General features: G+C 47.0%; 3 protein-coding genes across 3 annotated transcripts; 1 reads left to right on the top strand and 2 right to left on the bottom strand.

The window, feature by feature from the left end:
- Window positions 1-763: 763 nt before the first annotated feature.
- On the top strand, window positions 764-12,962 carry LOC117486045 (regulator of G-protein signaling 8-like). Its single transcript, XM_034134732.1, has 6 exons — window positions 764-863; window positions 6,310-6,356; window positions 6,452-6,551; window positions 6,977-7,038; window positions 7,135-7,301; window positions 11,976-12,962. Exons 3-6 carry the CDS (start codon window positions 6,490-6,492, stop codon window positions 12,195-12,197), a joined length of 513 nt encoding a protein of 170 aa, XP_033990623.1. The 5' UTR covers window positions 764-863; window positions 6,310-6,356; window positions 6,452-6,489; the 3' UTR covers window positions 12,198-12,962.
- A 1,024-nt stretch (window positions 12,963-13,986) lies between these two features.
- Window positions 13,987-14,648, bottom strand: LOC117486077 (myosin light chain, embryonic-like). The gene has a single exon (XM_034134734.1). It carries the CDS (start codon window positions 14,624-14,626, stop codon window positions 14,033-14,035), a length of 594 nt encoding a protein of 197 aa, XP_033990625.1. The 5' UTR covers window positions 14,627-14,648; the 3' UTR covers window positions 13,987-14,032.
- Window positions 14,649-18,632: 3,984 nt separating this feature from the next.
- LOC117486061 (adenylate kinase isoenzyme 5-like) lies at window positions 18,633-26,743 on the bottom strand. Its single transcript, XM_034134733.1, has 9 exons — window positions 26,729-26,743; window positions 26,324-26,618; window positions 26,129-26,206; window positions 25,783-26,025; window positions 24,484-24,656; window positions 23,970-24,083; window positions 22,616-22,807; window positions 18,857-18,938; window positions 18,633-18,716 (listed from the first exon to the last, which is right to left on the bottom strand). Exons 1-9 carry the CDS (start codon window positions 26,741-26,743, stop codon window positions 18,652-18,654), a joined length of 1,257 nt encoding a protein of 418 aa, XP_033990624.1. The 3' UTR covers window positions 18,633-18,651.
- Between the last annotated feature and the right edge of the window lie 163 nt (window positions 26,744-26,906).

The following is a 26,906-nucleotide window of genomic DNA, read 5'->3' on the forward strand; positions in this document are numbered from 1 at the left end:
GGGTGTTTGTCATCTGCTGGTGGACTAACCGGAGAGAATTACCCTCTCCGGCCCAATAGCCGTAGCGCCACCGTCCTGACGTCAGGACAGTGTTTCAAATCTGGATCAGTTTTTATCAGATCCGTTGCAGCCCCTTTTTTAGAGATTTGGGTATGGAGGAAAATAGAGAGGGTTGTGTTTTCTGACACTTGGTGAGTTCCCTGGAACACCGGGGACACATATTCATGTAGAAAAGACGTACACAAGTGCATTTTGCATGATAGGTCCCCTTTAAATGCACACAAGACTAATCACACGAACAAGACACAGGGGGGGGAGGGGGGAGAAACACAGGGAGGGGGAGGGGGGAGAAACACAGGGGCACCAGGTGAACACAATCAGGTAAGCAAGCAGGAGGGAACACAGAGACAGGAAGCAGCAGACAAGACAGGGGGTTGAACACTTTTCAAAATAAAACAGGAAACCAAAGACAGATCTTGACGGGACAAAATAAAACAGGGAAAACTAATACGGATCATAACACTCTGAGTCTGGTGGTTTTAGACCTAATGCTGCAGTACCGCCTGATGGGGTCTTTATAATCCTGATGGGGGTCTTTGATAATCCTGTTTAATTTGATGATGTGGTTTATATGTTTTGTTCCAGTGCTGCGCCGCTCTCTCTCTGAGGGCTCCCTGCTGCTGGAGCCTCGATCGCCCCGCTTCCTGTCCGACTCCACCATCCACCAGCTGACCCGCCCCTCCCCAGGTCCCGCCCCCCCAGGCCCCGCCCCCCGCCGCCCCTCCATCAACACCCTGAGGAAACAGCTCACCAGAGAGGGGGGGTCTCTGAACCAGATGCTGCTGCTGCTCAACGGCACCAAGGTAAAGACCAGTAGGGACCATCAGAGACAAGCAGAGATCATTACAGACCAGCAGAGACTAGTACAGACCAGCAGAGACAAGCAGAGATCATTACAGACCAGCAGAGACCAGTACAGACCAGTCCAGACCAGCAGAGACCAGTACAGACCAGCAGAGACCAGTACAGACCAGTACAGACCAGCAGAGACCAGCAGAGATCATTACAGACCATCAGAGACAAGCAGAGATCATTACAGACCATCAGAGACAAGCAGAGATCATAACAGACCATCAGAGACAAGCAGAGATCATTACAGACCAGCAGAGACAAGCAGAGATCATAACAGACCATCAGAGACAAGCAGAGATCATTACAGACCAGCAGAGACTAGTACAGACCAGCAGAGACTAGTACAGACCAGCAGAGACAAGCAGAGATCATTACAGACCAGCAGAGACCAGTACAGACCAGTACAGACCAGCAGAGACCAGTACAGACCAGCAGAGACCAGTACAGACCAGTACAGACCAGCAGAGACTAGTACAGACCAGTACAGACCAGTAAAGACCAGCAAAGACCAGCAGAGAAAGCAGAGATCATTACAGACCAGCAGAGACTAGTACAGACCAGCAGAGACAAGCAGAGATCATAACAGACAAGCAGAGACCAGTACAGACCAGTACAGACCAGTACAGACCAGTACAGACCAGCAGAGACCAGTACAGACCAGCAGAGACCAGTACAGACAGTACAGTGCTCTCTGATCTCTGCTCTCTGATCTCTGATCTCTGATCTCTGCTCTCTGATCTCTGCTCTCTGATCTCTGATCTCTGCTCTCTGCTCTCTGCTCTCTGCTCTCTGCTCTCTAGTCTCTGCTCTCTGCTCTCTAGTCTCTGCTCTCTGCTCTCTAGTCTCTGCTCTCTAGTCTCTAGTCTCTGCTCTCTAGTCTCTGCTCTCTAGTCTCTGCTCTCTGCTCTCTAGTCTCTAGTCTCTGCTCTCTAGTCTCTGCTCTCTAGTCTCTGCTCTCTGCTCTCTGCTCTCTGCTCTCTGATCTCTGCTCTCTGATCTCTGATCTCTGCTCTCTGATCTCTGCTCTCTGATCTCTGCTCTCTGATCTCTGATCTCTGCTCTCTGATCTCTGATCTCTGCTCTCTGATCTCTGCTCTCTGCTCTCTGCTCTCTGATCTCTGATCTCTGATCTCTGCTTCGACACCACGGAGGAGCCGCGTCACAGTTATCAACATGGAAGTCGAGCAGAAAGAGAAACACAGCGCACCGAAGAATACAAATCAAACGTTTGGCAACACTTCACAAATCGCAAGCAAATTGTAAATGATGCTGTGGCGCTTTAAAGTACAAGGAACTTAGCGACGCACATAAAGAGGCGACATGGGGTCTGCGGCTGAAAAGAGAAACCTGAAAGTAAGACGTTCAATCACTCAGTGAGGTGTTCTGTGAGAGTGGTGTTTAGTTTACAGCAGCCTGTGACCGCCAATCATAGTTTCAATGTCTTACTGTAAGCAGTTATACCTGTTTGTTCCCATAGAAACCACTGGTTCCTGCTCTCTGGTGAGTTAGCCTATCACTGAGTGTGAAGCACATCAGGCTGCAGCTGGATGGGCATTGCTCTCTATGGTAGTTGTTATTTGCACATTGTTAATCCTGGGCATCCTTAAATTGTTTAATTGTGAGGTGTTGTCAAATTGAACTGTACTCTGGAGACAGAGAACAGTTCTACACTTGTGGAAGGCCAGTTTGTGGAAGGCCAGTTTGTGGAAGGCCAGTTTGTGGAAGGCCAGTTTGTGAAAGGCCAGTTTGTGGAAGGCCAGTTTGTGGAAGGCCAGTTTGTGAAAGGCCTGTTTGTGAAAGGCCAGTTTGTGAAAGGCCAGTTTGTAAAAGGCCAGTTTGTGGAAGGCCATTTTGTGGAAGGCCATTTTGTGAAAGGCCAGTTTGTAAAAGGCCATTTTGTGGAAGGCCATTTGTGAAAGGCCATTTTGTGAAAGGCCATTTTGTGAAAGGCCAGTTTGTGAAAGGCCAGTTTGTGGAAGGCCAGTTTGTGGAAGGCCAGTTTGTGAAAGGCCAGTTTGTGAAAGGCCAGTTTGTGGAAGGCCAGTTTGTGGAAGGCCAGTTTGTGGAAGGCCATTTTGTGAAAGGCCAGTTTGTGGAAGGCCAGTTTGTGGAAGGCCTGTTTGTGAAAGGCCAGTTTGTGAAAGGCCAGTTTGTAAAAGGCCAGTTTGTGGAAGGCCTGTTTGTGGAAGGCCAGTTTGTGGAAGGCCAGTTTGTGAAAGGCCTGTTTGTGGAAGGCCATTTTGTGGAAGGCCTGTTTGTGGAAGGCCAGTTTGTGAAAGGCCAGTTTGTGGAAGGCCAGTTTGTGGAAGGCCAGTTTGTGAAAGGCCTGTTTGTGAAAGGCCAGTTTGTGAAAGGCCAGTTTGTGAAAGGCCAGTTTGTGGAAGGCCTGTTTGTGGAAGGCCAGTTTGTGAAAGGCCAGTTTGTGAAAGGCCAGTTTGTGGAAGGCCAGTTTGTGGAAGGCCAGTTTGTGGAAGGCCAGTTTGTGAAAGGCCATTTTGTGGAAGGCCAGTTTGTGGAAGGCCAGTTTGTGGAAGGCCATTTTGTGAAAGGCCAGTTTGTGAAAGGCCAGTTTGTGGAAGGCCAGTTTGTGGAAGGCCCGTTTGTGGAAGGCCAGTTTGTGGAAGGCCAGTTTGTGGAAGGCCATTTTGTGAAAGGCCAGTTTGTGGAAGGCCAGTTTGTGGAAGGCCTGTTTGTGAAAGGCCAGTTTGTGAAAGGCCAGTTTGTGAAAGGCCAGTTTGTAAAAGGCCAGTTTGTGGAAGGCCTGTTTGTGGAAGGCCATTTTGTGAAAGGCCAGTTTGTGAAAGGCCAGTTTGTGGAAGGCCAGTTTGTGGAAGGCCAGTTTGTGGAAGGCCAGTTTGTGAAAGGCCATTTTGTGGAAGGCCAGTTTGTGGAAGGCCAGTTTGTGGAAGGCCATTTTGTGAAAGGCCAGTTTGTGAAAGGCCAGTTTGTGGAAGGCCAGTTTGTGGAAGGCCAGTTTGTGGAAGGCCAGTTTGTGGAAGGCCATTTTGTGAAAGGCCAGTTTGTGAAAGTCCAGTTTGTGGAAGGCCAGTTTGTGGAAGGCCAGTTTGTGAAAGGCCAGTTTGTGGAAGGCCAGTTTGTGGAAGGCCAGTTTGTGGAAGGCCAGTTTGTGGAAGGCCAGTTTGTGGAAGGCCAGTTTGTGGAAGGCCATTTTGTGAAAGGCCAGTTTGTGGAAGGCCTGTTTGTGAAAGGCCAGTTTGTGAAAGGCCAGTTTGTGAAAGGCCAGTTTGTAAAAGGCCAGTTTGTGGAAGGCCTGTTTGTGGAAGGCCATTTTGTGAAAGGCCAGTTTGTGAAAGGCCAGTTTGTGGAAGGCCAGTTTGTGGAAGGCCAGTTTGTGGAGGGCCAGTTTGTGAAAGGCCATTTTGTGGAAGGCCAGTTTGTGGAAGGCCAGTTTGTGGAAGGCATTTTGTGGAAAGGCCAGGTTTTGTGAAAGGCCAGTTTGTGGAAGGGCCAGTTTGTGGAAGGCCAGTTTGTGGAAGGCCAGTTTGTGGAAGGCCATTTTGTGAAAGGCCAGTTTGTGGAAGGCCAGTTTGTGGAAGGCCAGTTTGTGAAAGGCCTGTTTGTGAAAGGCCAGTTTGTGAAAGGCCAGTTTGTAAAAGGCCAGTTTGTGGAAGGCCTGTTGTGGAAAGGCCAGTTTGTGAAAGGCCAGTTTTGTGAAAGGCCAGTTGTGGAGGCCGTTGTGGAAGGCCAGTTTGTGGAAGGCCAGTTTGTTGGAAGGCCAGTTTGTGGAAGGCCAGTTTGTGGAAGGCCATTTTGTGAAAGGCCAGTTTGTGAAAGGCCAGTTTGTGGAAGGCCAGTTTGTGGAAGGCCAGTTTGTGGAAGGCCAGTTTGTGGAAGGCCATTTTGTGAAAGGCCAGTTTGTGAAAGGCCAGTTTGTGGAAGGCCAGTTTGTGAAAGGCCAGTTTGTGGAAGGCCAGTTTGTGGAAGGTCAGTTTGTGGAAGGCCAGTTTGTGGAAGGCCAGTTTGTGGAAGGCCAGTTTGTGGAAGGCCAGTTTGTGAAAGGCCAGTTTGTGAAAGGCCAGTTTGTGGAAGGCCAGTTTGTGGAAGGTCCAAGTGTTGGTTTTGAAGGTCAAACAGAACCAGCATGATGGGATGCACTCGTAGAGAGAACCAAATATGTGAAGCACTTTTTCGTTAATTTATGATTTGCTGCATATAAGGAATAAAACTAAATCCTCTGTCGTACCATATTGAATTGTATCATTATTTTGCATCGTATCGCCCCGAATCGCATCGTATCGCCCCGAATCGCATCGTAATCGCATCGTAATCGCATCGTAATCGCATCGTAATCGCATCGTAATCGCATCGTAATCGCATCGTAATCGCATCGTATCGCATCGTATCGCCCCGAATCGCCCCGAATCGCCCCGAATCCCATCGGAATCGCCCCGAATCGCATCGTATCGCATCGTATCGCCCCGAATCGCATCGTATCGCCCCGAATCGCATCGTATCGCCCCGAATCGCATCGCCCCGAATCGCATCGGAATCGCATCGGAATCGCATCGTATCGCATCGCATCGTATCGCATCGTATCGGCCCGACTCGCATCGGAATTGCATCGGAATCGCATCGTATCGTATCGTATCGCATCGTATCGCCCCGAATCGCATCGGAATCGCATCGGAATCGCATCGCATCGTATCGCATCGTATCGCCCCGAATCGCATCGTATCGCATCGTATCGCCCCGAATCGCATCGGAATCGCATCGGAATCGCATCGGAATCGCATCGTATCGCATCGTATCGCCCCGAATCGCATCGTATCGCCCCGAATCGCATAATGTTGAATCAAACAGGGCTGAATCGTATCGCATCGCCCGGTGCTTCAAATGTATCGTTAATGTATCGTATTGTTGGCAACGTATCGAGATGCGCATCGCATCGGCCTCAGTGATGGAGATGCACATCCCTAGTACAGACCAGTACAGACCAGTACAGACCAGTACAGACCAATACAGACCAGTACAGACCAGTACAGACCAGTACAGACCAGTACAGACCAGTACAGACCAGTACAGACCAATACAGACCAGTACAGACCAGTACAGACCAATACAGACCAGTACAGACCAGTACAGACCAATACAGACCAGTACAGACCAGTACAGACCAGTACAGACCAGTACAGACCAGTACAGACCAATACAGACCAGTACAGACCAATACAGACCAGTACAGACCAATACAGACCAGTAACAGACCAGTACAGACCAGTACAGACCAATACAGACCAGTACAGACCAGTAACAGACCAATACAGACCAATACAGACAGTACAGTACCCAGTACAGACCAATACAGACCGTACAGACCAGTACAGACCAGTACAGACCAGCAGAAGGCTGAAGGTTGGTCTTGTTTTGTTTGATTAGGATGCCGAGTTCGGAGACCTTCAACTGAGGAAGAAGACCAAGAGTCTGTATGTACACACACACACACACACACACACACACACACACACACACACACACACACACACACACACACACACTAACATACTTCCTGTTGTCTTAGAGCTGCGGACGTCCGGGTCACCTGCTGTTTCTACGGCGATGGAAAAACCAGCACCTGTTTCCATGGCAATAGTTTGGAGGAAAGCTCTGAGGAACAACAGGTAGGAAAAACTGTGTTCTGAGGTGGACCGCCGGACCAGAAACCTGATGGTTCCTGCTGGTTCCTGGTGGTTCCTGCTGGTTCCTGCTGGTTCCTGTTGGTTCCTGCTGGTTCCTGATGGTTCCTGCTGGTTCCTGCTGGTTCCTGGTGGTTCCTGCTGGTTCCTGCTGGTTCCTGATGGTTCCTGCTGGTTCCTGCTGGTTCCTGCTGGTTCCTGCTGGTTCCTGGTGGTTCCTGGTGGTTCCTGCTGGTTCTTGCTGGTTCCTGCTGGTTCCTGATGGTTCCTGCTGGTTCTTACTGGTTCCTGATGGTTCCTGATGGTTCTTACTGGTTCTTGCTGGTTCCTGATGGTTCCTGATGGTTCTTACTGGCTCTTACTGGTTACTTCTGGTCCGAGTCTAAAGTAGCGTTGGTTCTGTTTTTCAGACCGTCTACACGGGAGGTCCTGAGGTGGGCCGAGAGTCTGGAGGCTCTGCTGACCAATCAGTGTAAGTTGCACCACTTCCTGTTTGTCTTTACTACCTGTTTGTCTCCGTCCGTCTCTATTGGCTGATCAGCCTTCTTGCTCTCTTCGTATTGGTCAGACGGTCTGGCTGTGTTCCGTCACTTCCTGAGGTCAGAGTTCAGTGAGGAGAACCTGGACTTCTGGTTGGCTGTCGAGAGGTTCAAGAGGACACGCCCCCTCAGCAAGATGGCCGCCAGGGCTGAGAAAATCTACCAGGAGTTCGTCAGCACGGCGGCAGCGAGACAGGTGAGACATCTACCTGTAGACAGAGACAGCAGACAGGTGAGACATCTACCTGTAGACAGAGATAGGAGACAGGTGAGACATCTACCTGTAGACAGAGACAGCAGACAGGTGAGACATCTACCTGTAGACAGAGATAGGAGACAGGTGAGACATCTACCTGTAGACAGAGACAGGAGACAGGTGAGACATCTACCTGTAGACAGAGACAGGAGACAGGTGAGACATCTACCTGTAGACAGAGACAGGAGACAGGTGAGACATCTACCTGTAGACAGAGACAGGAGACAGGTGAGACATCTACCTGTAGACAGAGACAGGAGACAGGTGAGACATCTACCTGTAGACAGAGACAGGAGACAGGTGAGACATCTACCTGTAGACAGAGATAGGAGACAGGTGAGACATCTACCTGTAGACAGAGACAGCAGACAGGTGAGACATCTACCTGTAGACGGAGACAGGTGAGACATCTACCTGTAGACAGAGATAGGAGACAGGTGAGACATCTACCTGTAGACAGAGACAGCAGACAGGTGAGACATCTACCTGTAGACAGAGACAGGTGAGACATCTACCTGTAGACAGAGTCAGCAGACAGGTGAGACATCTACCTGTAGACAGAGACAGGAGACAGGTGAGACATCTACCTGTAGACAGAGATAGGAGACAGGTGAGACATCTACCTGTAGACAGAGACAGCAGACAGGTGAGACATCTACCTGTAGACAGAGGAGACAGGTGAGACATCTACCTGTAGACAGAGACAGCAGACAGGTGAGACATCTACCTGTAGACAGAGACAGCAGACAGGTGAGACATCTACCTGTAGACAGAGATAGGAGACAGGTGAGACATCTACCTGTAGACAGAGACAGCAGACAGGTGAGACATCTACCTGTAGACAGAGATAGGAGACAGGTGAGACATCTACCTGTAGACAGAGATAGGAGACAGGTGAGACATCTACCTGTAGACAGAGACAGCAGACAGGTGAGACATCTACCTGTAGACAGAGATAGGAGACAGGTGAGACATCTACCTGTAGACAGAGATAGGAGGACAGGTGAGACATCTACCTGTAGACAGAGACAGGAGACAGGGTGAGACATCTACCTGTAGACAGAGACAGGAGACAGGTGAGACATCTACCTGTAGACAGAGACAGGAGACAGGTGAGACATCTACCTGTAGACAGAGACAGGAGACAGGTGAGACATCTACCTGTAGACAGAGATAGGAGACAGGTGAGACATCTACCTGTAGACAGAGACAGCAGACAGGTGAGACATCTACCTGTAGACAGAGATAGGAGACAGGTGAGACATCTACCTGTAGACAGAGATAGGAGACAGGTGAGACATCTACCTGTAGACGGAGACAGGTGAGACATCTACCTGTAGACAGAGACAGGAGACAGGTGAGACATCTACCTGTAGACAGAGATAGGAGACAGGTGAGACATCTACCTGTAGACAGAGACAGCAGACAGGTGAGACATCTACCTGTAGACAGAGACAGGTGAGACATCTACCTGTAGACAGAGACAGGAGACAGGTGAGACATCTACCTGTAGACAGAGACAGGAGACAGGTGAGACATCTACCTGTAGACAGAGACAGGAGACAGGTGAGACATCTACCTGTAGACAGGAGACAGGTGAGACATCTACCTGTAGACAGAGATAGGAGACAGGTGAGACATCTACCTGTAGACAGAGACAGCAGACAGGTGAGACATCTACCTGTAGACAGAGACAGGTGAGACATCTACCTGTAGACAGGAGACAGGTGAGACATCTACCTGTAGACAGAGTCAGCAAACAGGTGAGACATCTACCTGTAGACAGAGACAGGTGAGACATCTACCTGTAGACAGAGACAGGAGACAGGTGAGACATCTACCTGTAGACAGGAGACAGGTGAGACATCTACCTGTAGACAGAGATAGGAGACAGGTGAGACATCTACCTGTAGACAGGAGACAGGTGAGACATCTACCTGTAGACAGAGACAGGAGACAGGTGAGACATCTACCTGTAGACAGAGACAGAGACAGGTGAGACATCTACCTGTAGACAGAGATAGGAGACAGGTGAGACATCTACCTGTAGACAGAGACAGAGACAGGTGAGACATCTACCTGTAGACAGAGATAGGAGACAGGTGAGACATCTACCTGTAGACAGAGACAGGAGACAGGTGAGACATCTACCTGTAGACAGAGACAGGAGACAGGTGAGACATCTACCTGTAGACAGAGACAGGAGACAGGTGAGACATCTACCTGTAGACAGAGACAGGAGACAGGTGAGACATCTACCTGTAGACAGAGATAGGAGACAGGTGAGACTCTACCTGTAGACAGAGACAGGTGAGGACATCTACCTGTAGACAGAGACAGGTGAGACATCTACCTGTAGACAGAGACAGGTGAGACATCTACCTGTAGACAGAGACAGGTGAGACATCTACCTGTAGACAGAGATAGGAGACAGGTGAGACATCTACCTGTAGACAGAGACAGGAGACAGGTGAGACATCTACCTGTAGACAGGAGACAGGTGAGACATCTACCTGTAGACAGAGTCAGCAGACAGGTGAGACATCTACCTGTAGACAGAGACAGGAGACAGGTGAGACATCTACCTGTAGACAGGAGACAGGTGAGACATCTACCTGTAGACAGGAGACAGGTGAGACATCTACCTGTAGACAGAGATAGGAGACAGGTGAGACATCTACCTGTAGACAGAGACAGCAGACAGGTGAGACATCTACCTGTAGACAGAGACAGGTGAGACATCTACCTGTAGACAGAGTCAGCAGACAGGTGAGACATCTACCTGTAGACAGAGACAGCAGACAGGTGAGACATCTACCTGTAGACAGAGATAGGAGACAGGTGAGACATCTACCTGTAGACAGAGACAGGTGAGACATCTACCTGTAGACAGAGATAGGAGACAGGTGAGACATCTACCTGTAGACAGAGACAGGAGACAGGTGAGACATCTACCTGTAGACAGAGACAGGAGACAGGTGAGACATCTACCTGTAGACAGAGACAGGAGACAGGTGAGACATCTACCTGTAGACAGGAGACAGGTGAGACATCTACCTGTAGACAGAGATAGGAGACAGGTGAGACATCTACCTGTAGACAGAGACAGGTGAGACATCTACCTGTAGACAGGAGACAGGTGAGACATCTACCTGTAGACAGAGACAGGAGACAGGTGAGACATCTACCTGTAGACAGAGATAGGAGACAGTTGAGACATCTACCTGTAGACAGAGACAGGAGACAGGTGAGACATCTACCTGTAGACAGAGACAGGAGACAGGTGAGACATCTACCTGTAGACAGAGATAGGAGACAGGTGAGACATCTACCTGTAGACAGAGACAGGTGAGACATCTACCTGTAGACAGGAGACAGGTGAGACATCTACCTGTAGACAGAGATAGGAGACAGGTGAGACATCTACCTGTAGACAGAGACAGGAGACAGGTGAGACATCTACCTGTAGACAGAGATAGGAGACAGGTGAGACTCTACCTGTAGACAGAGACAGGTGAGACATCTACCTGTAGACAGAGACTGAGACAGGTGAGACATCTACCTGTAGACAGAGACAGGAGACAGGTGAGACATCTACCTGTAGACAGAGACAGGAGACAGGTGAGACATCTACCTGTAGACAGAGACAGGTGAGACATCTACCTGTAGACAGAGACAGGAGACAGGTGAGACATCTACCTGTAGACAGAGACAGGTGAGACATCTACCTGTAGACAGAGACAGGAGACAGGTGAGACATCTACCTGTAGACAGGAGACAGGTGAGACATCTACCTGTAGACAGAGATAGGAGACAGGTGAGACATCTACCTGTAGACAGAGACAGGTGAGACATCTACCTGTAGACAGAGATAGGAGACAGGTGAGACATCTACCTGTAGACAGAGACAGGAGACAGGTGAGACATCTACCTGTAGACAGAGATAGGAGAAACAGTTGAGACATCTACCTGTAGACAGAGACAGGAGACAGGTGAGACATCTACCTGTAGACAGAGACAGGAAGACAGGTGAGACATCTACCTGTAGACAGAGATAGAGACAGGTGAGACATCTACCTGTAGACAGAGACAGGTGAGACATCTACCTGTAGACCAGGAGACAGGTGAGACATCTACCTGTAACAGAGATAGGAGACAGGTGAGACATCTACCTGTAGACAGAGATAGGAGACAGGTGAGAACATCTACCTGTAGACAGAGACAAGGAGACAGGTGAGACATCTACCTGTAGACAGGAGACAGGTGAGACATCTACCTGTAGACAGAGATAGGAGACAGGTGAGACATCTACCTGTAGACAGAGATAGGAGACAGGTGAGACATCTACCTGTAGACAGAGACAGGTGAGACATCTACCTGTAGACAGAGACAGGAGACAGGTGAGACATCTACCTGTAGACAGAGACAGGAGACAGGTGAGACATCTACCTGTAGACAGAGACAGGAGACAGGTGAGACATCTACCTGTAGACAGAAACACGAGACAGGTGAGACATCTGATTGGTCCTCCGATTGGTCCTGTTAGCTGTCCTCTGATTGGTCCTGTGATCTGTCCTCTGATTGGTCATGTGACCCTCTGCTGTCTATCTCCAGGTCAACGTGGACTCGTCTGTCAGAGAATCGACCAATCAGGGCCTGCGTCTGGGCGCTAACCCCGCCTCCTTCCAGCAGGCCCAGGCCCAGGTCTTCGGCCTGATGGAGGGCGACAGCTACCCACGCTTCCTGAGGTCCCGCCTCTACGCCCAGCTGGCCAATCAGGGCGCACAGACAGAGTCGTCCAATCAGAGTGGAGGTGTACCTTTAGACCAATTATAAGCGAGGAGAGCTGCCCGACATCTGATTGGCTGTCCATCAGCTCCAAGAGCCGACCAATGAAACTATAGTTGCATTATGGGAAATGTAGGAGCAGTGTTTTAAATTATAGTTGCATTATGGGAAATGTAGGGGCAGTGTTTTAAATGATAGTTGCATTATGGGAAATGTAGGAGCAGTGTTTTAAATGATAGTTGCATTATGGGAAATGTAGGAGCAGTGTTTTTAGACTAAAGTCAGAAAATCTCCAAATCATTTTTGAATAGACTTTTTTATTAATAATTCTTAAGAGTTCTCTAGTTTTACTGAATCACATTTTATTTCCATTCTTTAATATTTCCATCAGTCATCATGTCCGCTCAGTCTGAAGAATATATAGTAAATATTACATATATATATATTATATAATACTTCTAATCCCCCTCTAAAGACTCTGAGTGTGTCCTGAGCTAATGTTAGCATGCTAACACCATTACGTGTGCTATGCTGTTAGCATTTAGCTCCTGCAGAGAGTTCAGTTTATCTCTGAGGAGAAAGACAGCAGCATCTCCTGTCGGGGTACATCAATATATATATATATACATATACACATACATGCAGTATGTGTCTGAAGAAGGTGAACCTCCTGGTCTGTGTTCAGGCTGAAAGATTGAAGTGTATCAGAAGTTAGAGGACATGTACTTCCTGTGTTTATTGTTTTCCTCACATGTTGGACTGTTTACAGACTTCAGTGTTTTTTAGGAGACATTAAAGTATATAATAACCAGACTCCTGCTTTCACCTCATATATTCATATTTAACCAGTTACAGCACATAACCCGGGCGGTGGTGGCGAAGTCCATAGGGACTTGGCTTGGCCACTGGAAGGTCACCAGTTCAAGTCCCGGAAAGACCAAGTGCTACCGAGGTGTCCCTGAGCAAGGCAGCGTTCATAACGGCAGCACACTGCTCCTAACACGAGGATGGGTCACATGCAGAGGAACCGTCTCGTTACATAGAACCTGTACTACGTAATGACAATAAGTTGAGTCTTCTTCTTCTTCAATAAGGAGTCAGTGCTTCAGTGTTTACTCAATAAGTACCTTTACTAAATGTATTACACTTTGCAGACGATGAGTTTGGTCAAAGGAATACATGACGGGGGGTTTAACCCTATACCAGCTGCAGCAGTAAAGTGCAGTAAATAATATGAAATACACATAATTAAATAAATATAATTAAACTGCGTGTTTTTTAACAATATAATTACTACTTTGACTGAAGTAATAAATACTGATGAATGATTTATACTGAGTGATGTGAAGCTTTGTTATAAAGTAAAACACATATCTTTATTATTGAATAAAGAAACTCATACATGAATAAACATGAGGTAAACCAGGTGGACGTCAAATATAATAATAACATATAATATTATTATATTTTATATCCTGTCTGTAATCACCTAACACACAGACCCACAATGCACCTCTGCATCACAATGAACATGTGTGAACAGACCAGCAGGGGGCGCTGTGGGTGGAGAAACACTCACATCTGGCACTTTAGTAGAAGTAGTCATTGTGCAGATGATATCATATAATATATAATAATATACAATATATTATAATACAAATATATATAATATTAAGCTCTTTGAGCCATCTACCTCTGAACTGTAGGAGAAGTATACAGTAGCATAAGATGGAAATACTAAAGTAAAGTACAAGTACCTCTAAGTGTACTTCAGTACTGAGACCGACCCACAGCCAGTGGAGTTTAGTAACTGGTAAAGAAGGAGGTCTGGACGGTGGCAGGGAGGAGGCTTTATTAACAAATACAGATGCATTGTGGGGGATCTACCCGGCCAGGACGTGCTTGACGAACTCGGTGTAATTGATGTGTCCGTTGGCGTCCTCCTGGCCCACCATCAGCCGGTCCACCTCGTGCTCCGTCATCTTCTCGCCCAGCGTGGCCAGGACGTGCCTCAGCTCGGCGCCCATCACCGTGCCGTTGCCCTCCTTGTCGAAGACCCTCAGCCCCTCCACGAAGTCCTCGAAGGCGCCCGTCTCCTTGGAGCGCGCCACGTGCTGCAGCATGGGCAGGAAGCGGTCGAAGTCCAGCAGCTGGGTGTGCATCTCCTCAGGCTTGGGCCGGCCCAGCAGCTTCAGAACCTCCTGGTTGGTGGGGTTGTGTCCCAGGGCCCGCAGCACGTCTCCGCACTGAGCGAAGCTGATCTTCATCTCGCCTGCCGGCGTCTCGTCGAACAGCGTGAAGGCGTCCCTGAACTCCTCCACCTGCTCTGGGCTGAAGTCCAGCACGATGCTGGCCAGGTCCACCTCGGGGGCTTTGGGCTCCGGAGGTGGGGGGGGCGCCTCCTCCTTCACCTCGTCCTTCTTCACCTCCGGCTTCTTCACCTCCGGCTTCTTCGCCTCCACCTTCTTCGGAGCCATGCTGTGCTGAGGACGGTCGACCGGGCGCCTTTATACCGTCCAAACCGGGGGGGGGTCAGACCAGGGGGGGGGGCAGACCAGGGGATGGGGGGGGGGGGGCAGAGTTGCCGATAAGGAGCCGGAGCAGCAGCTATCTTTAGCCGCCGCAGCGCTACCAGAAAAGGACAAAGACACAGGCAGGAATTGTGTGTGTGTGTGTGTGTGTGTGTGTGTGTGTGTGTGTGTGTGTGTCTCTGTGTGTGTGTGTGTGTGTGTGTGTGTGTGTGTGTGTTGATGACCTGGAGACTCTTTATTTTAAATGTTTGTTTTTTATTCAGCTAACTCCACGTGACACAGAGACACCGACAAACTTTCTAAACAAAACAAACAGATTAAATATGATATACAGATACTCCAGGTCTGCAGCTGGAGCCCTAAACCCCCCCCCCCCCCCCCCCCCCCCCGCTCCTTCAGACTGAGATAATACACTCTTTATCTTCTGTGTGTTTCTATTCCCGGCTCTGCATCTGCTGATAACACGTTACCCACAATGCACCGGGCCCCTCAGGCTGATAACACCTTACCCACAATGCACCACTGCTCAGGCCTCATGCAGAGGGGAGACAGAGGACAGAAGTGCAGCTCCACATCCCAGTCAGATACTACTATATTGTAAACATCACAGTAACTGTACTACAGTCAGATACTACCATATTATAAACATCACAGTAACTGTACTACAGTCAGATACTACCATATTGTAAACATCACAGTAACTGTACTACAGTCAGATACTACCATATTATAAACATCACAGTAACTGTACTACAGTCAGATACTACCATATTGTAAACATCACAGTAACTGTACTACAGTCAGATACTACCATATTGTAAACATCACACTAACTGTACTACAGTCAGATACTACCATATTGTAAACATCACAATAACTGTATTACAGTCAGATACTACCATATTGTAAACATCACAGTAACTGTACTACAGTCAGATACTACCATATTGTAAACATCACAGTAACTGTACTACAGTCAGATACTACCATATTATAAACATCACAGTAACTGTACTACAGTCAGATACTACCATATTGTAAACATCACAGTAACTGTACTACAGTCAGATACTACCATATTGTAAACATCACACTAACTGTACTACAGTCAGATACTACCATATTGTAAACATCACAATAACTGTATTACAGTCAGATACTACCATATTGTAAACATCACAGTAACTGTACTACAGTCAGATACTACCATATTGTAAACATCACACTAACTGTACTACAGTCAGATACTACCATATTGTAAACATCACACTAACTGTACTACAGTCAGATACTACCATATTGTAAACATCACAGTAACTGTACTACAGTCAGATACTACCATATTGTAAACATCACACTAACTGTATTACAGTCAGATACTACAGTATTGTAAACATCACAATAACTGTACTACAGTCAGACACTACTATATTATAAACATCACAATAACTGTACTACAGTCAGATACTACTGTATTGTAAACATCACAGTAACTGTACTACAGTCAGATACTACAGTATTATAAACATCACAATAACTGTACTACAGTCAGATACTACTATATTGTAAACATCACAGTAACTGTACTACAGTCAGATACTACAGTATTATAAACATCACAATAACTGTACTACAGTCAGATACTACTATATTATAAACATCACAGTAACTGTACTACAGTCAGATACTACAGTATTATAAACATCACAATAACTGTACTACAGTCAGATACTACCATATTGTAAACATCACAGTAACTGTACTACAGTCAGATACTACAGTATTATAAACATCACAATAACTGTACTACAGTCAGATACTACTATATTGTAAACATCACAGTAACTGTACTACAGTCAGATACTACAGTATTATAAACATCACAATAACTGTACTACAGTCAGATACTACTATATTATAAACATCACAGTAACTGTACTACAGTCAGATACTACAGTATTATAAACATCACAGTAACTGTACTACAGTCAGATACTACTATATTATAAACATCACAATAACTGTACTACAGTCAGATACTACTATATTGTAAACATCACAATAACTGTACTACAGTCAGATACTACTATATTATAAACATCACACTAACTGTACTACAGTCAGATACTACTGTATTGTAAACATCACAGTAACTGTACTACAGTCAGATACTACTATATTATAAACATCACAGTAACTGTACTACAGTCAGATACTACAGTATTATAAACATCACAGTAACTGTACTACAGTCAGATACTACTATATTATAAACATCACAATAACTGTACTACAGTCAGATACTACTATATTGTAAACATCACAATAACTGTACTACAGTCAGATACTACTATATTATAAACATCACACTAACTGTACTACAGTCAGATACTACCATATTGTAAACATCACAATAACTGTACTACAGTCAGATACTACTATATTATAAACATCACAATAACTGTACTACAGTCAGATACTACTATATTGTAAACATCACACTAACTGTACTACAGTCAGATACTACTATATTATAAACATCACACTAACTGTACTACAGTCAGATACTACCATATTGTAAACATCACAATAACTGTACTACAGTCAGATACTACTATATTATAAACATCACACTAACTGTACTACAGTCAGATACTACAGTATTATAAACAACACAGTAACTGTACTACAGTCAGATACTACTATATTGTAAACATCACAATAACTGTACTACAGTCAGATACTACTATATTATAAACATCACACTAACTGTACTACAGTCAGATACTACCATATTGTAAACATCACAATAACTGTACTACAGTCAGATACTACTATATTATAAACATCACACTAACTGTACTACAGTCAGATACTACCATATTGTAAACATCACACTAACTGTACTACAGTCAGATACTACCATATTGTAAACATCACAATAACTGTACTACAGTCAGATACTACTATATTATAAACATCACACTAACTGTACTACATTCAGATACTACAGTATTATAAACATCACAGTAACTGTACTACAGTCAGACACTACTATATTATAAACATCACACCAACTGTACTACAGTCAGATACTACAGTATTATAAACATCACACTAACTGTACTACAGTCAGATACTACTAGTATTATAAACATCACACTAACTGTACTACAGTCAGATACTACTATATTATAAACATCACACTAACTGTACTACAGTCAGATACTACTATATTATAAACATCACACTAACTGTACTACAGTCAGATACTACAGTATTATAAACATCACAATAACTGTACTACAGTCAGATACTACAGTATTATAAACATCACAGTAACTGTACTACAGTCAGATACTACAGTATTATAAACATCACACTAACTGTACTACAGTCAGATACTACAGTATTATAAACATCACACTAACTGTACTACAGTCAGATACCTATATATTGTAAACATCACACTAACTGTACTACAGTCAGATACTACTATATTATAAAACATCACAATACTGTACTACAGTCAGATACTACAGTATTATAAACATCACAGTAACTGTACTACAGTCAGATACTACTATATTGTAAACATCACAATAACTGTACTACAGTCAGATACTACTATATTATAAATATCACACTAACTGTACTACAGTCAGATACTACTATATTGTAAACATCACACTAACTGTACTACAGTCAGATACTACAGTATTATAAACATCACAGTAACTGTACTACAGTCAGATACTACTATATTGTAAACATCACAATAACTGTACTACAGTCAGATACTACTATATTATAAATATCACACTAACTGTACTACAGTCAGATACTACTATATTGTAAACATCACACTAACTGTACTACAGTCAGATACTACTATATTGTAAACATCACACTAACTGTACTACAGTCAGATACTACTCTTCCATCACATGGTTAACATCATCCATTGTCTGTCATTGCTCCAAGGATCTCATGTGAGGGCGGGCCGCACTGATGCATGCTGGGAAATCAGAAGGATCTGAAGAACAGCAAAAGAATGTTTCAGGAAGTTTATTTAAAGTAATACAAAGTAGTATAAATTAGTATAAAGTAGTATAAAGCATTCGAAGGTAGTATACAAATAGTATAAGGTATTACTACAGTAATGAGAGATGAGACCTGAGGAGTCCTTCAGCAGCTTCTCTCTGACCGCTGCACTCAGATCAGAAAACACCGCCTCCTCCAGCCTGTCTGCATCCACCTGCACACACACACACACGCACACATACGCACACACACGCACGCATGCACACACACACACACACACACACACACACACACACCACACACACACACACACACAGACACACCACACACACACACACACACACACACACACACACACACACACACACACACACACACACCACACACACACACACACACACACACACACACACTCAGGTGTATCAGAGGCCTGCACTATGAAGCAGGATGTTCTCTTAGCTAACTTCAGGGTAAACTCTGGGTTTCCGGTCCTACGACGCTGGTTCTCTTCTTAGCTGACTAGATCTCCATGGTAACTTATGCTGAGCGCAGTGGCGTTTTTATATGTACAAAAGTGGTGGGGCACAAAAAACGTAGATGTCTATAAGCTTCTGCAGTGACGTGTAGTGAGGGTCATGGCTGCTGAGGCACTGGCACTGACTCTTCAGGTTTACAAATATTATATTTTGACCTAAACCAAAATATAATATTATTTTCAAAAGCTTTTTTTGTCTGATGCTTCGATTAATTTTAAACAGACAGTTCAACAAAAGCATACCCAAAAAATGTAATTTTATCATTTAAATATTGAATTGTTCTCTCTTAGTAAGATCCCATTTTCAATAAAATGGCGGTCTTACCTTGACTTGAAGATGAAGTCCATTTGCCTATCCTTCTGGACAAACATCTCTCTAACTTTTTTGTAAAAGTCCTCCTTATCTTCTTGTAGTTTCAAAAGTCTATCATAAATCTAATCCATAGATTTATGATAAAAAATTATAAAAGTAGGGTAGACATGTGGATATTATCCGGCTGAACAAAACGTGCATTTATCTAACAGGTACGTTTCCCACAGATCTTATTTCGAGCTATTTTCTAAAACCCTATGGAGAAACCTCATTGCTTTTTTGTCGAGGGAAGCTATGCGCAGCTTACTTCCTGGTTTTAGGACGCGTCACTGCAGCTCTCTCGTCTCCTCTTCACACACCACACTTTTCGCGGCACACGTACTTACAGCCAATCAGCTCTGAATGATGTGAGATGACGTATGGTGGGGATGGCAGCTCAGTGCCCCTATGGTATTTTTTTTTTTTGCCACACACATTACATTGAAAAATACTCTGAGCATGCGCAGTGAAGTTTTTACAGTCACCGTTCACTTAGACAGTGAGAGGGAGGGGCATGATCAGGTTTTGTCCCACATGGCTCAAAACGGCACTGTAGACACTAATGAGAAGAACACAGACTAAAACAGCAATGCACAGACGAATCAGATGATTAAACATGACCTTAAAATATATTTTATATCTTTTTTTATTTCTTTTTTTGCATCTCTTTACTATTTTTTGTAATCATTATGTGTAATACTTTCTGCTGACACTAGGTGGGGCTGTGCCCCACCTGCCCCTAATGACCAGTCGCCACTGGCTGAGCGGCTAACCTGGTCCGGAGCAGGTTAGGTTGCAGGCTAAGAGATCAACTCAGTGAAAGCACCGCCTGCTGACCAATCAGAGCTCCGTGTGCGGAGTTTAAAGATATCAAGTCATATTACAGGATAGAGGAAATACAGAAAAACTGCCGTTGCAGGAAAGACGGCCGGCAAAAATCACCTGACTGTGTGAACGTGAACATTAATAGAATATCTCCTCCCATCTTCAGAGCAATCTGACTATTATAACATTAGCGTTAAGAAAGCTTACTTAAATATCTGCCACAACATAAGTAACCGGATCAGAGTAACATTAAGTACAGTCCGCGGCACTGTGAGTGCAGACGGCGATGTGTCCCATTATCATTCATATCATATCACATCATAATGTATCATATATCTCCTTATCTGAGTCAGCTGAGCCGTATCTGGCCGTGCAACACTCACAGTGTCACATACTGTATGCAGAAGTATTATTTTAAGCAACACATTAAGTTGACGAAACACTGGAGTCAAATGTAATTAAAGTCAGATCGTGTCTTAGACGGGGCAGTGATATCATAAACCTGTTAATGTACGCATTCAAACACTTTCTCTGTTACCAGCTGTATTCACCTTGCAGGTGCAGCTATGTGGCTTTGATCCTGGATAAAGTGTTTAAGTCATGGATGTTTAAAGTTTCACTTCTTCATATTTGACTAATATTAAAGTTCACTTTTCATTCAGGAAGTATGACGCTGCGCTGTCAGTATGCTTGTCCGTGTTTGTGATTGGTCGAATGCTCCAAATACCACCCCTTTCATGTGAACGCGCACCTAACTAGATAGGACACGGCTGGCTTGAGCGATCCACTTGATAACCAGCGTCGTAGTACAGTTTAGCGAGAGCGCGTATGTTTTGGATTGGGCCAACCGGCTAACTCAAACATATCCAGGTTATGTTGAACCGGCTTCGTAGTACAGGCCTCTGCTGTACCTTTGTCAGCGGGTGTAGCAGGTGTAGCAGGTGTAGCAGGTGTAGCAGGTGTACATATGTCAGCAGGTGTAGCAGGTGTAGCAGGTGTAGCAGGTGTACATATGTCAGCAGGTGTAGCAGGTGTACATATGTCAGCAGGTGTAGCAGGTGTAGCAGGTGTACATATGTCAGCAGGTGTAGCAGGTGTAGCAGGTGTAGCAGGTGTAGCAGGTGTAGCAGGTGTACATATGTCAGCAGGTGTAGCAGGTGTACATATGTCAGCAGGTGTAGCGGGTGTAGCAGGTGTACATATGTCAGCAGGTGTAGCAGGTGTAGCAGGTGTAGCAGGTATAGCGGGTGTACCTGTGTCAGCAGGTGTAGCAGGTGTAGCAGGTGTAGCAGGTGTACATATGTCAGCAGGTGTAGCAGGTGTAGCAGGTGTAGCAGGTGTAGCAGGTGTACATATGTCAGCAGGTGTAGCAGGTGTACATATGTCAGCAGGTGTAGCAGGTGTAGCAGGTGTACATATGTCAGCAGGTGTAGCAGGTGTAGCAGGTGTAGCAGGTGTACATATGTCAGCAGGTGTAGCAGGTGTAGCAGGTGTAGCAGGTATAGCGGGTGTACCTGTGTCAGCAGGTGTAGCAGGTGTAGCAGGTGTACATATGTCAGCAGGTGTAGCAGGTGTAGCAGGTGTAGCAGGTGTAGCAGGTGTACATATGTCAGCAGGTGTAGCAGGTGTACATATGTCAGCAGGTGTAGCAGGTGTAGCAGTGTACATATGTCAGCAGGTGTAGCAGGTGTAGCAGGTGTAGCAGGTGTACATATGTCAGCAGGTGTAGCAGGTGTAGCAGGTGTAGCAGGTGTAGCAGGTGTAGCAGGTATAGCAGGTATAGCGGGTGTACCTGTGTCAGCAGGTGTAGCAGGTGTAGCAGGTGTACATATGTCAGCAGGTGTAGCAGGTGTAGCAGGTGTAGCAGGTGTACATATGTCAGCAGGTGTAGCAGGTGTAGCAGGTGTACATATGTCAGCAGGTGTAGCAGGTGTACATATGTCAGCAGGTGTAGCAGGTGTAGCAGGTGTACATATGTCAGCAGGTGTAGCAGGTATAGCAGGTGTACATATGTCAGCAGGTGTAGCAGGTGTAGCAGGTGTACATATGTCAGCAGGTGTAGCAGGTGTAGCAGGTGTAGCAGGTGTACATATGTCAGCAGGTGTAGCAGGTGTACATATGTCAGCAGGAGTAGCAGGTGTAGCAGGTGTAGCAGGTGTAGCAGGTATAGCGGGTGTACCTGTGTCAGCAGGTGTAGCTGGTTGTAGTATCTGCTGACGGAGGTGATGTCTCTGTGGAAGGAGTCCAGGCGTCTCCTCAGGGCGGTGCTGTTATCTCCCAGAAGGCCGAGCTGCACGGCTCGTTGCTGCAGACGGCAGTGGAGTGTCTGATTGGAGCAGAGCAGCAGCAGCACCAGGTCAGGAGAGCCAATCTGAAACAGAATCTGCTCTGTGACCCAGAACTCCAGAACTCAACCTCAGGACCAAGAACAGGACACACTGCAACAGGACCAAGAACAGGACACACTGCAACAGGACCAAGAACAGGACAAACTGCAACAGGACCAAGAACAGGACAAACTGCAGTAGGACCAAGACGAGGACAAACTGCAACAGGACCAAGAACAGGACACACTGCAGTAGGACCAAGACGAGGACAAACTGCAACAGGACCAAGAACAGGACAAACTGCAGTAGGACCAAGACGAGGACAAACTGCAACAGGACCAAGACGAGGACACACTGCAACAGGACCAAGAACAGGACAAACTGCAGTAGGACCAAGACGAGGACACACTGCAACAGGACCAAGACGAGGACACACTGCAGTAGGACCAAGAACAGGACAAACTGCAACAGGACCAAGAACAGGACAAACTGCAGTAGGACCAAGACGAGGACAAACTGCAACAGGACCAAGAACAGGACACACTGCAGTAGGACCAAGACGAGGACACACTGCAACAGGACCAAGAACAGGACACACTGCAACAGGACCAAGACGAGGACAAACTGTAGTAGGACCAAGACGAGGACAAACTGCAGTAGAACCAAGACGAGGACACACTGCAGTAGGACCAAGACGAGGACACACTGCAACAGGACCAAGAACAGGACACACTGCAACAGGACCAAGAACAGGACACACTGCAGTAGGACCAAGACGAGGACACACTGCAACAGGACCAAGACGAGGACACACTGCAGTAGGACCAAGACGAGGACACACTGCAGTAGGACCAAGACGAGGACACACTGCAGTAGGACCAAGACGAGGACACACTGCAGTAGGACCAAGACGAGGACACACTGCAGTAGGACCAAGACGAGGACAAACTGCAGTAGGACCAAGACGAGGACAAACTGTAGTAGGACCAAGACGAGGACACACTGCAGCAGGACCAAGACGAGGACACACTGCAGTAGGACCAAGACGAGGACACACTGCAGTAGGACCAAGACGAGGACACACTGCAACAGGACCAAGACGAGGACACACTGCAGTAGGACTGATCAGTTCACTGACAGGTTTCATTCAGGGATACAGCTGTCTGATCGGTACAAACTGCAGCAAGCTCTCTGATTAGTCGATACCTGCTCCTGGAAGCTGAGGGCCTGGTGGACGTCTCTTGGGAATCCATCCACGATGAACCCTCTGACCTCGGACTGACCAATCATCTGGCGCCTCAGTTCTGAGATGGTATCCTCCTGCGGACAAATAGAGCGTCCACCAGTTCACACCAGAACGAGACATTCAGGAAATAAGAAGAAGTATGGTGCCGCTCAGACGCAGGTGGTCTGGGTTTCAGTCAGGAGAGGGTTTGCTGAGGTGGTCTGGGTTTCAGTCAGGAGGAGGGTTTGCTGAGGTGGTCTGGGTTTCAGTCAGGAGGAGGGTTTGCTGAGGTGGTCTGGGTTTCAGTCAGGAGAGGGTTTGCTGAGGTGGTCTGGGTTTCAGTCAGGAGGAGGGTTTGCTGAGGTGGTCTGGGTTTCAGTCAGGAGGAGGGTTTGCTGAGGTGGTCTGGGTTTCAGTCAGTAGGAGGGTTTGCTGAGGTGGTCTGGGTTTCAGTGAGGAGAGGATTTGCTGAGATGGTCTGGGTTTCAGTCAGACCTGCAGGCCCAGTTCTCCGTGGCCCATCATCTCTGATATCACCTCCCACTTCCTGCCGGGGGAGGCGTGGCTCAGCAGCTGCCTCCTCAGCAGCTCGTCCAATGAGAGGACTCTGAATCTGAAGCGCTGAGCGAGCCTCGCCGCCTGGCTTCCCTTCCCGCTTCCTGGACCGCCTGGTGGGAAGAAAAGATCATACAGTATGACACCCTCACAACACGTCACCCCCCACCTGTCACATCCTACTGTCTGATAACCGCATAAAACACCCAGAAAAGAGAAGGAGGAAGAGCACCTGAAGGGGAAGGTGACCCTGGGGTCAGGGGTCAGGGGCTCATCCTGTAGAGGATTACAGCCTCGCAAAACAAGGAGAACCCAGAGGACTTGGACTGATGTCGGACACTGAAGGTCTATTGGAAGTCACAGCCGGAGAATTGACAAAGACTTATTGTGCCAAGACGAAGAGACATAGCTCCTGCCCAACCAACCTGAAGACCCCTCACCCAGGCCCAACCAACCTGAAGACCCCTCACCCAGTCCCAACCAACCTGAAGACCCCTCACCCAGTCCCAACCAACCTGAAGACCCCTCACCCAGGCCCAACCAACCTGAAGACCCCTCACCCAGTCCCAACCAACCTGAAGACCCCTCACCCAGTCCCAACCAACCTGAAGACCCCTCACCCAGTCCCAAGTATTTATCAGGATAAGACCAGAGCACCATAACTCTGTCCCTAGCAAAGAATACATGCCCAATAAGATGGACTAGCAGAGGCCCCCAGAGCCAAACATCCGGTATAGACCGATGCCCTCAGGCAGGAATATTTATAATAATAGATGACATTTGTATCGCGCCTTGCAAGGGACCCAAGGCCGCTTTACATGGTGAACAAACAAACAAAAGGGGCAAATAATAAGTACAAATGAAATAAATAGCAGTAGGAATGGAAGCAGAGGGCTGTGATGGGTTAGGGGTCAAAGGCCATGGTGAACAGGTGAGTTTTTAATGATGATCTCTGCAGGAAGAGGGTCCAGATGGTGGGGGGGGGGGGGACACTGAACGCCCTGTAAGGAGGCAGAACTAGGACTGGGACTGGGCTCATATCGGGGGAGTCCGGAGTGAAGAACTGGGTCAAAGGTCGTGGTAAATATTCTCCTCAACAACCATAACTCTTGATTAACCTTCATCTTTAACTCCAGGTTGGACCCTTCAGAGCATTTCCTCTCAGGTTCTGTTTGTTGTTCCAGAACCATGTGATGCTAACTACCTGAAGCCCACCTGTTTCCCCCCGGTGTCTCTTACCGATGATGAAGACGATGAGGGGTGGCATGCTCACTTCCTGCAGGAGTCCAACACTCTCCGTCATGTCCGAGTCCGAGTCTATGGAGAGCCGAGAGCGGACCAGAGGAGGGACTGGGAGGGGTTCAGGAGCTGTTTTGGGTCCTGGTGGGGTTTCACTTCTGCCTGAAAACACCTGGGGGGGCAGGACAGGTGGGACAGAGGCTCTGAGGTTCATGGAGGGGCAGCCTTTAGCTGATGGGGCTCCTGTGGACGTCAGAGATATTAACAGAGGGGAAGGAGGGCACCTTTGGGGCATCAGGGGTTTTACCTGAGGTACAGGTGTTGTTTGGGGCATCAGGGGTTTTACCTGAGGTACAGGTGTTGTTTGGGGCATCAGGGGTTTTACCTGAGGTACAGGTGTTGTTTGGGGTATGGGGGGTTTTACCTGAGGTACAGGTGTTGTTTGGGGTATGGGGGGTTTTACCTGAGGTACAGGTGTTGTTTGGGGTATGGGGGGTTTTACCTGAGGTACAGGTGTTGTTTGGGGTATGGGGGGTTTTACCTGATGTACAGGTGTTGTTTGGGGTATGGGGGGTTTTCCTTGGGGAACAGGTGTTGTTTGGGGTATGGGGGGGGTTTATTGGACGTGCAGGTGGGGTTATGGTGGTTCTGGGGGGTATAGATGCTGTTTTTAGGGGTGTTGATGTGGTTTCTGGGGGTCCGGGGCCCAGCAGGTGGATAAAGGTGTCCCAGGTGACGGCCCCGGCCCCCCCCAGCTCAGTGGTTCTGGTCAGGCAGCGCTTCAGGAAGCTGACGGGGTCTTCGGGTCGGTTGTACAGCAGACCCGTCAGCAGACTCTGAAACACACACACAGTATTTTATAGTGTCTCTGTTTCTCTGCCCCCCCCCCCCAGGTCATATTAACACGCCACCTGAGTCGGCCATATTTAGAGCAACAGCTGCTCACGCTGTCCACTGCCATCTCGTTAAGAGCTGTTACCATGGAAACACCACAACAAACCTCAGAGTCTGAGCATCCTCCGTCTAACAGGCTAGCACAGTCAGTGTTTGATACCCTCCTCATCCTCCGTCTGACGCTAACATGCTAACATGCTAACAGGCTAACACAGTGTTTGATACCCTCC

This window comes from Trematomus bernacchii, unplaced genomic scaffold (genome assembly GCF_902827165.1).
Source record: "Trematomus bernacchii unplaced genomic scaffold, fTreBer1.1, whole genome shotgun sequence".
Taxonomy (NCBI): domain Eukaryota; kingdom Metazoa; phylum Chordata; class Actinopteri; order Perciformes; family Nototheniidae; genus Trematomus; species Trematomus bernacchii.